General features: G+C 37.5%; 1 protein-coding gene across 6 annotated transcripts in view; it reads right to left on the bottom strand.

Moving 5' to 3' along the window:
• The window catches only part of Pibf1 (progesterone immunomodulatory binding factor 1), a 166,810-nt gene that overhangs the window by 55,971 nt on the left and 93,813 nt on the right, over positions 1-17,026 (bottom strand). For 3 of the 6 annotated variants that reach the window (XM_027394008.2, XM_027394010.2, XM_035452100.1), the window contains exons 12-14: positions 15,457-15,607; positions 12,423-12,513; positions 11,053-11,242 (exon numbers count right to left, since the gene is read on the bottom strand). In XM_027394008.2, coding sequence (XP_027249809.1) covers positions 11,053-11,242; positions 12,423-12,513; positions 15,457-15,607 — 432 coding nt within the window. Of the gene's footprint in view, positions 1-4,856; positions 4,960-11,052; positions 11,243-12,422; positions 12,514-15,456; positions 15,608-17,026 lie in introns of all 6 variants that reach the window. The other 3 variants (XM_027394009.2, XM_027394011.2, XM_027394012.2) reach the window with 2 other exon arrangements.

Genomic DNA, 17,026 nt, shown 5'->3' with positions numbered 1-17,026 from the left:
TGATCCAGGCAGGAAGTGACATAGCAGGGAGACTCATATATAAGCAAGGGCAAGAAGGAAGTCGTTCCCTTTTCTCTTCCTCCTGGTCACTGCTCTGGAGTCCCCATGTGATTCGCCGGCAAGAGAAGGTGCCAGCGGAAGGTGTCCTCTGTAAGACAAGTTTTATAAAATATATAGATTTATGATAATTAAGACTGAGCTAGCAGATGAGAAATCCTAGTCATTGGCCAAGCAGCATTTGTACCTAATAAGTCTCTGTGTGTTACTTGGGACCTTAATGTGGCAGCGCACAGAACTTGGACAGCCTGGCAAAAAGCGCCCACGTGGCTGCAGGACTCGGGCGGCTTGGAGTAAAGACTTATTGTTACAATTAAGTGCACAGCAGAGGTAGGAAGAGGTGAGAATGCACAGTTAGTATATGTTTCCATCTAGTGTGGTGACATTGGTTGATAATTAGGTGGTGGTGATGGGCATACAACACTGTAAACATGCCAAAGGCTCACTGAATTTTAAACTGGTTTAAATGATGAATTTATGCCATCTGAATTTTACCACAATAACAACAGTAACAGACTGCATTTAGCACATGTGAGTTGGAGGCAAAAGTTCTAGGAGTTTAGAAACTGGAGACAGGGAATTTAATATCTTTGGCCAATATTGAGTTTGAACATGTCTGGGGATAATTTGAATATCTGGGAAGAAATCTGTCTCAAAAAAAAAAAAAAAGTGTATGTGGGATGGAGAGATGGCTCAGTGGCTAAGAGCACTTGCAGCTCTTTCAGAGGACCTGGATTCAATTCCCAGCACCCTCATGGGCAACTCAAAACTGTTTGTAACTTTTGTTTCCAGGGGATCCGATACCCTTACACAGACATACATGCAGGCAAAACACTATGAAATAAAAATAAAATTAAAAAAAGAAGTGCATATGTAAGGGTGGAGAGACAGGTCTCCAGTTGAGAGCACCTCTGTCTCTGTGTCTCTTGTAGAGATTTGATTCCCAGAACCCACGTATGGTGGCTCACACCACCTGTAACTCAAATTTCAGGGGATCCAGTTCCATGATGAACATATACATACACACACACACACACACACACACACACACACACACACACACACATATCATCCATACTCTTAAAATAATTAAAAATAAAAGTCCATAAAAATAAGAATAAAAATAAGAATAAGATCCCAGACTTAACACCAAAAATGATCAACTATTTGATTAAATAGTGTCTTTTCCTCATACTGATATTTCTCTTCATAGGTTTTTGTTTGTTTGTTTGTTTTTGTTTTTCAAGACAGGGGTTCTTTGTGTAGACCAGGCTGGCCTCAAACTCAGAGATCCACTTGCCTCTGTCTCCCTAGTGCTGGGATTAAAGGCGTGGGCTACCCTGCCCAGCATGTTTTTTTTTTTTGTTTTTTTTTTTTTTAATTTTTAACTACTAACAATAATAGCAATGTATTGTGGGGTTCATATTCATACAAATAAAATTTATGACAACAAAAGCACCAAGACTAGGAAAGGATCTATAGTACTATTTAAACCAACTGCAATCATTACAAAATTATAAACAATAAAATAAAGTATTAACTCAAATGAAAGGAGGATGAAAAGAGGAAAAGAATACAAAGAACAAATAAACAGTATAGACAAAATAGCAAAATGGCAGGTCATAACTATGTCAATAAACATATTGAATTATAACTTACAGCAAGTATACTTTTTATTGTACTGGTTAAAAGCAAAAGGATAGAAAAACATACCTTGATGACACTAAAGTTAAAAGGTAACAGTGCTAAAGAAATGTAATGACCTAATAAATAAGTGCAAACATACTGTGTTTATGGGTCAGAATAGTTCCAGATTGTACTCTTCCCTTCTGACCATTCTTTTGTTCTGTAAACCATGTTATAAACTGAATCTAGGGATTTGTGCATGGTAGGGAATCTGAGCCACATGGATAGCCCATTTTTCTCCATTTTATTTATACATTCAATGCAGTCTCAAAGTCATAGCAATTATTTTTTCTAGGAATTAATAAACTGATTATAAAATTCATACCAGTGCAAAGAATAGAGTAGCCAATAAACCTTGAAAATGAATAGAGTTGGAGAATCAACTGTATTTGATTTCAAGCTACTATATAGCTTAGTAATGACTGTGGTACCCACATGGACACAAAACAGGTAACTATATCAAAAGAGAGTTCAGACATAAACTCATTTGTAAATGATTGATCTTCAAAAAGTGCTAGAACAGTTGTGTTTTCAATGTGAAAATTGGTGAATTCCAATCTGTGCTTTCTATTTCATGTTAATAAGGAAACAAGAACCAAAACAAACAAACAAACAAACAAACAAACAAAAAACCCACAAATGGATCACAGGCTTAAAACTATCACTGTGTAGACAAAAATCCTTGTGACACTAGATTAGGCAAAGATATTTCAGATGTTAAATATTTTAGACACCAAAACCTGTCTATAGAGGAATCTGGCAATACACTGACATTCACACTAAGCATCTCTTCAGAAGATATTATCAGGGAACAGAAAGATAACCCAGAGACAGGAAAATTTTGCCAACCATGCATATAATAAAGAACCTGTATCTAGACTGCATAAGTGATGTTCAAAACTCAATAAGAAAATAATCTGATAAGGCAGACAAAAATGTGAACACTTTCCCTAAGAAGATATATGGAGGACAAAGAATCTCAATTCAAGAAATGCTCAATTTCACTAGGTATTAGAGAAATGCAAAATAAGAAACTATAGTGAGATATAGCACACATATTAAAATGGACAAAAGTAAAAGTATCACCACATAAATTCAAGTGCTCAAGGTGGTTTTTATAGTATAAAAATGTACATGCATACAGCTATATGAATATTTTAATGCTTTACACTGAAAAAGTCTTGATTATGAAATTAAAACATGAGGGACATCATATCATATAGTGCTCTAATGTGTAAGCAAATAAACCCCTGGGCCCCCTTGGGGGACTGGGATTGTTGAGATAGTCCCACTATGTATCTGTGATGGCTATCCATGGCTGTCAACCTGATACACACCTGGGAAGAGGAAACCTCGAGCGAGGAGCTGCCTCAAATTGGCCTATAGACAAGTCTGTGCTAATTTTCTTGATTGAAAACTGATGCAAGAGGGTCCAGCCTACTGTGGGAGGTACCATCTATAGGCAGGTGGGCCTGGGTTGTATGAGAAACGTAGCTGAACATAAGCCTGGGAGCAAGCCAGTGAGCAGTATTCCCTGGTCTCTGCTCTAATTCCTGCCTCCAGGCTCCTCGATGAAAGACTGTAACTAACCTGTAAGCCAAATAAGCACTCTCCTCCCTCAAGTTGCTTTTCCATCATGATGTCTGTCACCCCAACAGGAAGGAAACTAGAAGAGGAGCCCTGGCACTTGCTATCTAACTTACACTGGTCTCAAACTCAAGACCCTCTTATGGTATTACAAGTGCTTTATCAGCAGATCCTATAAAGACAAAGAAACAGGCTCTTAAGAAAGCAAAACAGCCAAGCATGGTGGCTCACCCTGTAATCACTCAGGAGGATGAGGCATGAAGGCTTCCTGTATGAGTTCCAGCCACTCTGAGCTACTCAGTGAGACTCTTCTTAAAAAACCCAAGGCTGGGTTTACCAGAGTTGATGGATGATTCCAAAGACATAATGTGTTCCAGACACAACAGGACTGATTCACATTTCACCTTAGAGACTGGCAGCATTCCAGGGCCTTCACAGGTTCAAGCCACATAAGAGTCCCAGTACTGAGAGGAAAGGTGGTCATGGGGTTTGTCCTGGCTAGTTTTTAATGTTAATTTGGCACAAGGTAGCATCATCTAAGAATAAGGAACCCCAATTAAGAAAATGCCACCTTAAGATGGGCTGTAGGTAAGCCTTTAGAACATTTTCTTAATTAGTGATTGATGTGGGAGTAGTGATGGATGTGTACTCTATTGGCTACCCGAGGCTGGTGGTCCTGGGTTCTAAGAAAGCAAGCTAAGCAAACCATGAGCATCTGCATTTGTTTCTGCCTCCAGGTTCCTGCCTTAAAGTTTCAGTTCCTGCTCTGACTTCCTTTGATGACCAATGATGTGGACGTGTAAGCCAATTTTCCTTCCCAAGTTGCTTGGTCATGGTGCTTCATTACAGCAATAGTAACATTAAGACAGGGTTCCAGCCCCAGCCCTAACCAAGAAACTATCTGCAACTGATACCCACTGGCAAAAAGAAAATAGGTTCTTTCTAATGGGGTCTCTCTGAGTATGCCAACCACACTCAGTGCTGCAGGCCCCACACCAAACAAGCTCAATGGCACTTTTGTGAACCTTTTGTTTTTTTGGTCAAATGATTTTGGGAGTTTTTTTCTTTTTTTGTTGAGACTGAAAACAAGGGTCTGGGAGAAACTGAAGGGAAAAACATGATCAAAATATATTGTATGAAATTTTTTTTGATAAAAATAACAAAAAGTTCTTTTTTAAAATCAAACAGGATCAAATATTTAAAAATGAATTGCCAGTGGGAAACTTAACGTCAATAAAATGTGCCAAGCTTGTTTTGCCAGCTGATATTCTCCGGTTAAGTTTTTGCGTGCCTAGCCTCACTTACACTCCCTCATTCTGGGCATCGAGCGTCCCCCTTCTGTTCTGTGTTGCCATCGACTCTAACTTGTTTCCTAAGGGTTCAACATTCAGTGAATTTCAGAAATTTGAACTAATTTTGTAACCAGCTTATTTGCAGACTGCTCAGCAAGTAACTATGGGCATTAACAAAGAATTCGGACAGGCGAGCACCAGGGTTCTCCCAGGCCTTCTGATCCAGCCACTCACCTCTTGGGAAAGCCGCCTTACTTGGTCCTTCTGATGTTCCAGATCTTTTAAAATTAATGAATTTTGTTTTTCTAACTGAAGAACTCTTCTTGCCAAGTGAACACTAGGTGAATAAAATGAAAAGTATTCATGCATACAAAAGTAGAATGCTACCTACACTCAATATATTGATAATTATATCCTACAAAATCGACTCATCATTTCCCAACTACATATGTGTTAATACATTTGTCAATATATATAGTAACAAAGAAAATGACAATACAAAGTAAAAAAAAAAAACCACAAGAGCAAATCTTAGCAAATCTTCAACTCCGAACTCTGAAAGTAACAACCCTAACATTTCCATATAGCTATCATATACTGATTACCAAGACCATGGTTTCCAACTCTTCCTATCAAAATTGACTTACATTATGTTACTAGCTCCGACAGCAAAAGATAGCCGTTTACAGCTTTATCATTTTAACAAAAGTTTCCCAGTTACCAATTGGATATTATGTACAATAAGCTTACATTATGCTGTGTTTACACAGGTCAATATTATGAATTTTATAAAACAAAACATAATCTAACAGGTTTCCTATTGCAAGTGGAGGTGGAAGAGACATGTAAAATGTGAAGAATGACCACAGTACAGTTAGAGTCTATACCAAAAACTTCCCTTCCTTCCAATGGTTTGCATTACCATAGTCTACCTCCCCTTCTTAGCAGGGTCTTGGCCGGGAGCCTAGGTAAGCATCAATTCATGACCCCCTTATGTTAGCCCAAGTGATAGGATTATAGGCATATATCATCATGCTCTGTACTCCATCACATTCCATTTTTTAAAAAACATACTTTTTTTCTAGATTTATTCATTTATTATGTATGCAGTGCTCTGTGTGAGTTACCATGTGTTTGCTGGAAACTGAACTCAGGATCTCTGGAAGAGCAGCCAGTGCTCTTAACCTCCGAGCCATCCCATGTCTCATTTTTAAGAAGCAATGTTTTAAGGGAAAAAAAATTCATCTATTTCAATAATTCCAATGACTCAATGAAAACACATACAGTTCTTTAAAGATGTACCAGAAATGCCAAGAAACCATGTATTTTCATGTTCTCTATTAGCTTACTACTTTGCATTTTCATGTTCTCTATTAGCTTACCTACCAATTTAACCCATGAATGTAGAATTCATGGAATCCAAATGGACAGAACGATGCAATGATTATTTTTTTCATTTCCACCAAGAATCACTATAGAATATGAACCCTATTGTATGTATATTTCCCAACCAAAGACAAAAGAGTTCATGTAAGACTTTGCTAAATATCACCCAACACATTTATGTGTAAGAACTGCTCACCCAAGTAAAAAATACAAGTTCTGATAAATGTTTATACAGCTATCTCAACAGTATGTCTACATTTCCTCATCTTTGACTTGGCAGGGCATTTGCCAGTCAGCTGAAGTTAAAGATGAAAAAGCAGCAGTCTTCTTTTCCTGACAATTATTCTTTAAAAAAAAAACTATTATATCTGAAATACATAATATGCAACTTACACAACAAATAGCAATTTAAAGTGTAGAGTTGTGCAAGCATCATGACAGCATGATTTGAGGGCATTTCAATTACCCTACTAACAGCCATTCTTTCTCTCTTTCCACTCTCTATTAAATGCCTCGTAATCCCTCCACTCCATCTTAGGGAAATTCAACCACTGTATTCTTTATGGACTTTAAAGGGATTTACTGTTTACATTTTAATATTTTTTTCTCTCTAAAGACCATACTTCATGTATAGCAATCCAATTTACGTATTAACATTATAATGGAATTTGACATAGTTTTCTACAGAAAAAAAAAATTCAGGTTCAAAACCTCTCCCCCCAAAGGAAAAGAAAAAAAAATCACATTTTCTTCGTGAGTCAATACAACAAATGTATAGTTTAGTGTTTTTTTGAGATGGGGTTTCTCTTTGTAGCTGTCCTGGAACACAGTTCTATACAAAACTCTGTAGACCAGGCTGGCCCTGAACTCAGAGATCTGCCTGCTTCTGCCTCCTGAGTCCTGGAATTAAAGGCATTCACCACCACAACTAGCTCCAGCGAAATAGCTTAATGTGACATTTGGATTAAATCTGTTGGTTTTAAATGTTGTTTTTAACTGTATCTATAAACTCAATATTTTGGATCACTAGCTCCACTTTTGATTAATTAAAAAACCCTGATTATTATCAACCACTTTTTCTTTTGTAATCAGTATTACATAAATACTGTCTATACCACCTTCAGCATTTGTTGAGAAATTGTTATTTAGAGTCAGCACCTTTAAAAACAACATCCTAAAGATGGTGGTGACTTGGTGATGTCCAGGCAAGTACATTATACTGCTCATTTGATTTGGTGATTTGTTTTGAACATACTGCTCTGATGCAGAGATGGTGACAAGATGAAAAATATCATGACATCAACACTGAATCAAGACATTCCATACCAGAGCTTTCGTGTTAGCACAGGGGCAGGATCCTAACAGCAGTGGACTTGGTTTTGATGAAGGCATTCTGAGACACAAAAGGTGCTACGGCTTGGGTATGAAGTGCCCTAAGTGTAGTCCCAGGGACCCCGCACCTCTCCTGATCACAGGCAACAGGCACACATAAGCATCAGATTCATACGGGCAGGCAAAACTCTCACATACATAAAGCAAAATAAGAAAACACAAACAATTTTTTAAAAATTCTACACTAGGCAGTAAATTTTACAAATTAAAAACGTTCTAAAAATGTCCCCCGGCATCCAGATCAGCCCAAACAAAGACAGGGCACCAAGACAACAGGGCCTGGGTGTCACCCGTGCAGTGAGGAAGCACAAGCAATGCACACAACCAGAAAATCTTGTTTGTGTTTTCCAATAGTTGCTACTCAAACAAAAACATTACCTCAGATTTCAAGTTTTGTCATGTCAAGGAGATAATTTTATTTTAATCTACTTCAATTATCTAAGCCCCTTTGGCTTTCCACAGTTGGGTACCAGAGTTTTAAAAATTTTAGCAATTTATTTATGCTTATATGCAACTTCACAGTGTGAGTTACCTTATTGTATACTTACACATCGATGAGAAACACAAAGCTACGGCTACCACTTCCCAGGAAACTGGCATTAGGGTGCCTTCAGAAACGGGCACACAACAAAGGAAGCAAATGCCCATGTTTCACGTATTTTAAAAGGCTCATTAAAAATTAAAAACCAAAGTAGTTTACTTGAATTATTTTAATTGGTGTCTAGGGAGAAGTTTTAGAGCCCTGGCCTGATAAACTGTCTCTTCTTTACTGTCACTTACTCTATGCCAAACACTCTGTGGTGATTTTCACATACATTTTTAAAATATTCTTTCGGTAGCAAGAGGCAATTATATTTTTCATGGGCTTTACTTATTGACAGTAACATGGCACTCAGAACCAAAAAGCCTAAATATCAAATTTTTAGGTAACTATTGAAAATGATTTTTGGCCAGGCGTGGTGGTTTACGCCTTTAACTCTCAGCACCGGGGAGGCAGAGACAGATGAATCTCTGTGGTTCCTGGACAGCCAGGGCTGTTACACATTGAAACCCCGTCTCAAAAAACCGAGAAGAAAAAAAAAGAATTTTACACTTACTTTTAAAGTTGGAATAAACTGTAATATATTTCAGCAGGGTATGTCACACAAATACGCCACTATACTTTGTCCTCATGTTCATCTCTGTTCTCATGCCCTCTCCCCATTTCAACTATTACCTATTCCCCCCAGTTAGTGTATTTTGAAGAATATTCATTGATAGGAAAATATGCATGATGGAATGCTAAGGTTAAAAACTAAGCTACTATAAATTATAATGTCCTAAAGATGCAAGGAAATTAATATTTGTATAAATTTTTGATTGGCTGTTTTGAATAATGGAATGGCCAACAATTTACCAAATTTTAAAAATAAAATAAATATTTATAATCAATTAAATGTTAACATAAAATACTATTGGCTGCTAAATAGATAAAATTTTAAATCAAATTAAGTATGAAGAAGATACATTATATTACAGTTGAGAAATAAGTTCCTTTGAATTTTTAATACACTTTTGCATAAGCTGATATATGACAACTTTATTATACAAGCATTCCACCATTTACTTTTATGAATCATTTCATATAACTCACTTTAAATTTGCATTGCTTTCATTTCAAATGCCAAAGACTAGTAAGTATAGATTCTCTACAAGCTACATTGCTCTTGTCTTAAATAAATTTCAAGAGGACACAAAGCAAATTGCTTCCTGTATAAACAGCCCTCAAGAAGCCAAATGTTGATTTTTCAATCTTCAAAAGTGCATCAAATCCTAACATGGATTAGGTGCCAATACTCAAATTGTGCACATAGTAGCCACTCATTAAAGTTGTTGAATCGGTGTAGGGATACATACATGTCCTCTTTGGATGTCTAGACTTACACTCTCTTCCCTCAGTTTAGATGACCTGAGAAGCACTTCCTCAGAATAGCTCTCTGGCTCACCATGAGAAGAATGCCTGGCACCAGCTGGCAGGGGTATTAATAGCATACCCATTAGGCACTTGTTCAGGGCTCACAGATAGCTCGGTGATAGAATCTTCGGAAATATTTGGACAGTTAAGATCATTTGGACTATGAATCACTTGGTTCTTTAAAATCTTTGGGGATTAAACAAAACAACAGCAAAACCCAACTTCTGGTTTTTAGAAACTTCTTTAAAAAAACATGGTTCAATAGCAACAATCAGATTTAATTTAAAAGCTCAACATTTTGGGCTATAGAATCTTATAACAGTGAACTTCTCTTTCCCCATAGAAACAGTCTGTAAGTTCAGATGCTAAAACAAGGGCATGGCGTTTTCCTATTAGACTTCAGTTTTGAGTATTTTACCAAACATTTTTCTGCTAATAGAGAAGTTTCTTACTCATGAAATTACCCCCATTTCTATTCTTTTCTAGGAAATTATGGACTAAAAAAAGAAAAAAAAAAGATATATTTAAAACTTGCAAAGTACCCTGAGTCAGTCACACCAGCCTTTCAGAGTACCTGGAAGGGATGGGGTGATAACCAATTCTTTAAATATATATATAACTTAGAAGCACCCAAACCTCTACTAAACAGAAGTAGCCATTCCAGCTACAAACCGATACTTTCTATTCATCGATTTGTGAGCTAGAGTTTCCAAATATTTAATCAACAAACAGTATTAGTTCTGAAGCATTCTTTCTTGCTTCCTTTCAAGTAGTATCCCAAAGTACTTTAGATAGTCTTAAGGATAAATTATTGTCTTTTTGCTGTTACATTCATCACCTCAACTATCTACAAAGAGACCGGGGAAATAGCTCAGTGGTTGAGAGTGTAGACTACTCTGGAAAGACCCATGCTCCCACGATGGGCAGCTGACAACCACGTGCAATTGCAGCTCAGGAGATCTGATGATCTCTTTCAGATGTACTTGTGTAGAGATGTGCAGACACACACACACACACACACACACACACACACACACAGAGAGAGAGAGAGAGAGAGAGAGAGAGAGAGAGAGAGAGAGAGAGAGAGAGAGAGAAAGAGAGAACTGATACTCTCTCTGCTACTGTGCAGGGATCTGAGCTCACATGCGCACAGACATGTGCTTAAATACATGTTCGAACACACACACACACACACACACACACACACACACACACAAACACACACTTAAGAAACAAAAATCTCAGCTGGGCAGCGGTGGTGCATTCCTTTAATCCCAGCACTCAGGAGACAGAGGCAGGCAGATGTCTCAGTTCAAGTCCAGCCTGTCTACAGAGTGAGTTCTAGGACAGCCAGTGTTATACAAGAGAACCCCTGACTTGAAAAATAAAAACAAAACACACAAAATATTTTAAAACTGAAAACGTCTACAAAAGTAAGATAAATTCTTATTTTGTATGCTTCTGAATTTCTAAATTAGCCACATAAAACAATAGACTATCAGTGTTGAAACCTTGAGCGTTCAGGTACAGAATTTTTTTTTTTTTTAAACTAGGTATTCTCCACTGAGCTAGGAAGGTCAGAGAATAAGAAGTGGTTGCTGACCATGAAGAACTTCTATCTAGGTGAGGAAATTACATGGGAAATGATGGCTGAAAAAAGCAAGACATTCTACCGTGATGTAGAGAAAACATGTTTACCAGTGGAGATGTCCTATTCCTGTCACTTTGAGTAAAGAGGCAAATAAGGTTGCTGCTGATGGTGGAGGGGGCTTGCAAGGCTGGCGGGAGGCTCAGGTTGGAGGTGGTAGAAGCAGAGCCGTCGGATGTTCCCATAGAGCCAGATGCACTGAGGAGCAAGAGCTGGCGGCATTGACTGGTACAGGTTTTGCTGGTGTAGGAGAAACGGCTTTAAGCAGAACTGCACATGAGCTTAGCCCATCCTCTAGCCGGTTCTCTTGGTCTCCACAGAGCCTTAGCTGGAAATGCTTTTTTTCTCTTCCCCTCCCCTTCCATCTCCTTCCTTGCCTTTCTTCCTCCGTCTATTCTTTCCTCATTTCTTCTTCTTCTTCTTTTTTTTTTTTTTTACATGTGGACCACAGACTGGCCTAGAGTTTATTATATGGCTCAGGCAGAACTCAGGACTCAAGTTTTAAGACCACCCTGTCTGGTGATGGGCATCAGGTGTGTGACCTCTCCTATGACTAGCCTTGCGTGGTTTATTTCTTATATGAATTAGCAATCTCACAGGATCTAGAAACATCTAGGAGACAAGCTTCAGCATGTAAGAGATTATCTAGATTAGATGAACTGAGGGGGCAGACCTGCCCTAAATGTGGTGGCACCATTCCAGGAGTAGATGTTCCAAAATGAATATAAAAGAAATGGAGCCATCAACAGCATTCCTTACATACTGCTTCTTTACTGTGGCTGCGATGTCACCAGCTACCTCATGCTCCTGCTGCCATGACTTCTTCATCATGATGGACTGTGAACCCTTGAAACTTGAGCCAAACAAACCCTTGCTATCTTAAGTGGCTTTGTCAGCTGTTTTGTCACGGTGACAAGACAGGTACCTAAAAAACTGTACAGATTTACCTGCAACATACACTCTTTCTCCATATTTCCTCCTTTAATATATATATTTTACTATATGTAATGTTATAAATAACATATTATATATATTTAAAATACATATAAAGGAATATAGTAGATAAGTAATAAAACAAGGAATATAGGAATTGATAGTAGCATAAATAATTAGTTCTAACTTGAAAAATACTGCTACAAAGCATTTATATTTATCTGAAATTAATGTGAAAATAAAATGGCTTTTTAAAAGTTACTGTGTCTAACACCATGGAAGTTCTAATGTACATATCTACTAACCATTAAATTCACTTAAATATAGATGAAGCTCATGGTGATTACCATGTCCTACTCTGTGAGCAATTTAATATTTATGAATATTAAGAACACGGAACTTTATCATTCAGCTCAGTACATTATCAAAATGTACTATGTAATTACACTTAGCGTGAGTAGACAAGATAAATCTATATTGATCTTACCTTTGCTTTAGTCGTCTTTTAGCCGTTGTGGGAACATTAGCACCATAGCCATAGGAATAAAGAATCCTTTCAGCCTCATCTTCATTTTCAACTGAAAAAATATTAAAATACGTGATGTGGAATAACATTTCTCCTTAAAAAGCATAGCAGAAGTGACAATAAATGACCATGATAACAAATTAAGAACCCAAGACCATTCATAAAGGCTAATGTATATTTAGAGAGGGGTGGAACATTAAAGAGTATCCTTGCTTGGAGTTGCTGATCTATTTTTAGATGTTGAAGAATTACATCACCTGACAGGCTATGTTTTCTGATGGAGCACAATAACTCAGGTATTGTAGTTATTCTGAAGGATTGATTCAAAGGCTTTTAGTATGAACCATATATTACATAATTCAACAAAATTATATAATCAATTGAATAAAGGTGAATTTGTTTTGTTCTGGAGAAATGGTCTCATGCAACCCAGGCTTCCCTTGAACTTGCTAAGTCAAGGATGCCCCTGAGGTGCTGATCCTCTGCCTCCACTTCTGAGTCCTGAGATTATACACAATCATGCTGGTTTACATGGTGCTGAGGCCTGAATCCGAAGCTTCCTAAATGCTTGGAAGAAAATCTACCCTCAGAGTTCATCTCTAATCCCCAAAAGACGTTTGCCATTAATTTTGTAACTATCAAACAATTTCAGGGAAGATAATTTAAAAAATACTGCAATTGTCATAGAACTACCTATAAGGTATTTGAACTAATGGGTTAGCTTCTTAATGGGTAAAAGTTTCAATGTAATGCCATGTTTTACTGTTTGTGTGTGCGTGCATGCGTGTATTTGTGTGTGCACGTATAAGTGTGCTACATTGTATGTGAGAAGTCAGGGCGACCTGCAAGATTTGTATTCTGAGGGCTGAACAAAGGTGATCAGGCAGGCGTTGTGGCAACTGCCCTTATCCACTGAGCATTCTGTGGTACTGTAATGACATTTCACTAAAAACAGGGACTTAAAATTCTTGATCAGGGCTGGAGAGATGATGGCTCAGCTGTTAAATGCTAGGCTCACAACCAAAAATATAAAAAAAAATCTTGACCAGCCTGGCTGTGGTGGTGCATGCCTTTAATCCCAGCACTTGAGACGCAGAGGCAGGTGAATCTCTGAGTTCAAGGCCAGCCTGCTCTACAGAACAAATTCCAGGACAGCCAAAGCTACATAAAGAAATCCTGTCTCAAAAAACCCAACCCAACGAAACCAAACCAAACCAAAACAACAAAAAACCAAAACAAACAAAAAACAAAAGCAAAACTTGACCAAAGGCCATAAAAAATAGTTTTATTCCTTTTGGTTCTAGCTAAAGTATTTAAGGAGATATGAAGTTCTATACGTAGCATCACATTCAGGAGAGCTTCAGATTTAGAAGAAAGCAAATATACATTGAGTAAGTCTGGCTATGCATGACTATCCATGTACTATGTACATAACTCTGATAAAGCGTTCTGTGGCAAAGATCCTTTAACGTTGTTCATATCTTCCATGGTAAACCAGGACAAGCCTTTAGATGTGGGATTATAGTTAAGAGGGGCCCACGAAAGAGATGCTATCTCACTGCCAGTGTACCAGCTAGTCCTTAACTGCCGAGTCAAGGTAAGCTGTAACGCAATGCTGGCAGTAGAGCTATCACTGCATACATATTTGATTCTTATCTGTCTTAAATGGCTCTAAATTCAGTGCAGAGAAAGGTAAATTTAGTGAGCATGGTTAGATATTGATAGACGTGCCAAAACTGAGTTTAATGTGATCATGCAGTAACTATTCTTGGGGTTAGGTTAGAAAAACACAGTACTATACAACATGGGAAGTGATGCTAAAGAGACTGAATAGCATGCCTTAGAAGCAGAGCACAAAGCAACTGTTTGTGAGCACCACTATTTCCCTACTGAAGTCATTAACAAGATGTGGAAATGGATATTCAGAGAAAGCATAACTATGCAGAGGCATAATCTTGCAGAGTATATAGTTTTAATAATTGTGACAAATATGGCTGGATTTAGTCTGGAAACTGTTGGTGAAAGGAGGAGGCTTAGTTCTAATAGCCAGTCTATATAGCATAAGCAAGATGCAGCATATTATAATAATCCCAGCAACTGGGCTGGCGAAGGGAGGAGGAGATTCAGGAGTTGAAGGTCATCCTTTATACAAGTTTGAAGCAGCCCAGCATGGGTGACACGAGACTGTCTCTCTGCCTAGTATGTATACATTATGTGTGTATACACACACACACACACACACACACACACATATTATGATGAGAGAACAAACACATGAAAATTAAACATCAAAGATTATAATCCAGTAATATTGAAATTCAAAATTCATGAATCCCCTCCCCGTTAGTGATTTCTCATCTGCAAGGTTTAATTAGCGCATGGCCTTTTCTGTATTTACAAAAGCTCCGCGTGTCTCTGCTTCCAGTGTCTAGCTCATTTCATTAGCATATTTCTCTCTTAACTAGATTAGGCCACAAATGCCTGTGAGGAAAATAATTTTTGTTGTTTCAGGGAGGGTCACACTAGGTACATAGTAGAGGCTGGCTTAGAACTGGATCTTCCTGCCCCAGTTTCCTGAGTGTCCCCACGCCCACCATCACACCTTTTGGTGTTGCTGCCATTTTGGTTTCCACGGCTGTGCTAGGCACTGAATGCAAAGCTTGCAGTGTACACAAGCACTCTACCAGTGAGCTATGTGTCTAGTCCTGAGGCCAAACATTTTGCAAACATTGTATTCCTAGCACCTGACAAAAAGAAAATTACTTACACAATGAGTGAATTAAATACATAGAATCTATCAAATTTAACTTACATTTTGAGTCTAGCTATTGAAAACTTACACCAATACTGAAAATAGAAAATATTCTTTAAAAATGATCATCACTTATATTTTAAATATATACCATGGTATGTTTAAACATGATGCCAGCTTTCCTCTGTAACCAGAGGAAAACACTATACATGGACAAGCAAAGGGGGTGGGGAGCAGACTTACTTTCTGCTGTTTGCATTATTATTTCGTCAAGCTCTTTTTCCAATTTCTCGTAAATGTCTAACCTTGCCTGATGCTCGGAGTTCTGTGCTTCTAGTTCAGTAATGCGTTTTTCAGAAGAAGTTTGGAGACTATAAAATTCCTTAGTTAAAACCTAGTAGTGGAAGGAAAGAACGACAAAAGTTCAAAGAAGTAAGAATTACTCAGGTTCACAGCTAAAAGAAAAAGATAATGCAGAGATATATTTATGCCTTTTCTCTTTCCAGCTATCCAAATATTAAGGAAAAGTAGCTCAACAGAGAGGACTAATGAGGAAATAACATATTTATTTGTAAGGTAAATAATTCTGGTGCTTTTAACTTAAAAGTTATGAAATGCTTTGTCAATAATTATATATGCTGAATAAAATCGAATTTTGGGGCAAGACTGACATTTGCTTGTTAAGAGTTCCAGCAGATGCAGCAGTGAGAGATCTACCAGGGGTCAGTCATTGGGCAGTCAGTACCAAACTGTATAAAAATGATGGAAGGAGCTCTCCAGCTTTCCATTAGAGTTACTTAACCTGCTCTGGTCATGCTTTTAGCATTTTTGGTTTCCTAATAGACTTGAATCCAAATCAAAAGGAAATATAAGTCCCACATAGGGCAATAGCAGAAATGCCTTTGCAAGGAAAATGTCCTTTAAAAACCCTTTAAAAGGGGATTAAGAGATGCAGATTCTTTGATTATTATTACATAAATACAAGTACAACCTGCTGAATCCATTTACTGACTTTTTTTTGGGGGGGGGTTAAAGCTAGCGCGGGGCTTGCCAGATAGCTTGGCAGATAAAGGCACGTACTATATTAAGTCTGGTGACCTGAGTTCAATCCCTGTGACCCATGTAAAGGTGGGAGAGTATCAGCTCTACCAAGGTGTCCTCTTACCTTTATATATGTGCGGTGGCACAGATGTTCACACAAATGCACATGCCATTTACACATACAATAATAAGAAATTAAAATTTTTATGTTTATTTTATGGTGTTGGGGATTGAACCTAGGACCTTGTGCATGCTGGGCAACAGTTCTGCACTCAGCTACATTCACAACATAGTTATATGAGGGGCTCTATCTATCTATCTATCTATCTATCTATCTATCTATCTATCTACGAATGTGTATCTGATACATTATGAAATCTTAAAATATCAATTGATACTATGGCACACAACTGTTTTTAATGTGACCATAGTAAGATTTATAGTATTAAGTTCTTCACTGTTATAAATAACCCTGCAATGAGCATCTGTGCATGAAGCATTTTACATATTTAAAAATACAGCCTAACAAATACACAGTGCCAAATTGTTTTCCAAAAACAATATACTCATCTGGAATGCACAGATCTTTTAAAGGAGTATTGAAATGACAGTTCAACAAATGGCTAAAAAGAATTTTAGTATTATACATACAAACAAAACTCATACATTTTTCTAAACTAGAAACAATTTTTTTAATATAATTGATTCAAATTATAATTTAGGGAAACGCTTTAATACATGATTAATTTTCAAGTAGGAAAGGCTTAAAACA

Source organism: Cricetulus griseus, assembly GCF_003668045.3.
Source record: "Cricetulus griseus strain 17A/GY chromosome 1 unlocalized genomic scaffold, alternate assembly CriGri-PICRH-1.0 chr1_1, whole genome shotgun sequence".
NCBI lineage: Eukaryota > Metazoa > Chordata > Mammalia > Rodentia > Cricetidae > Cricetulus > Cricetulus griseus.
This window is presented reverse-complemented; position numbering and strand designations above follow the sequence as displayed.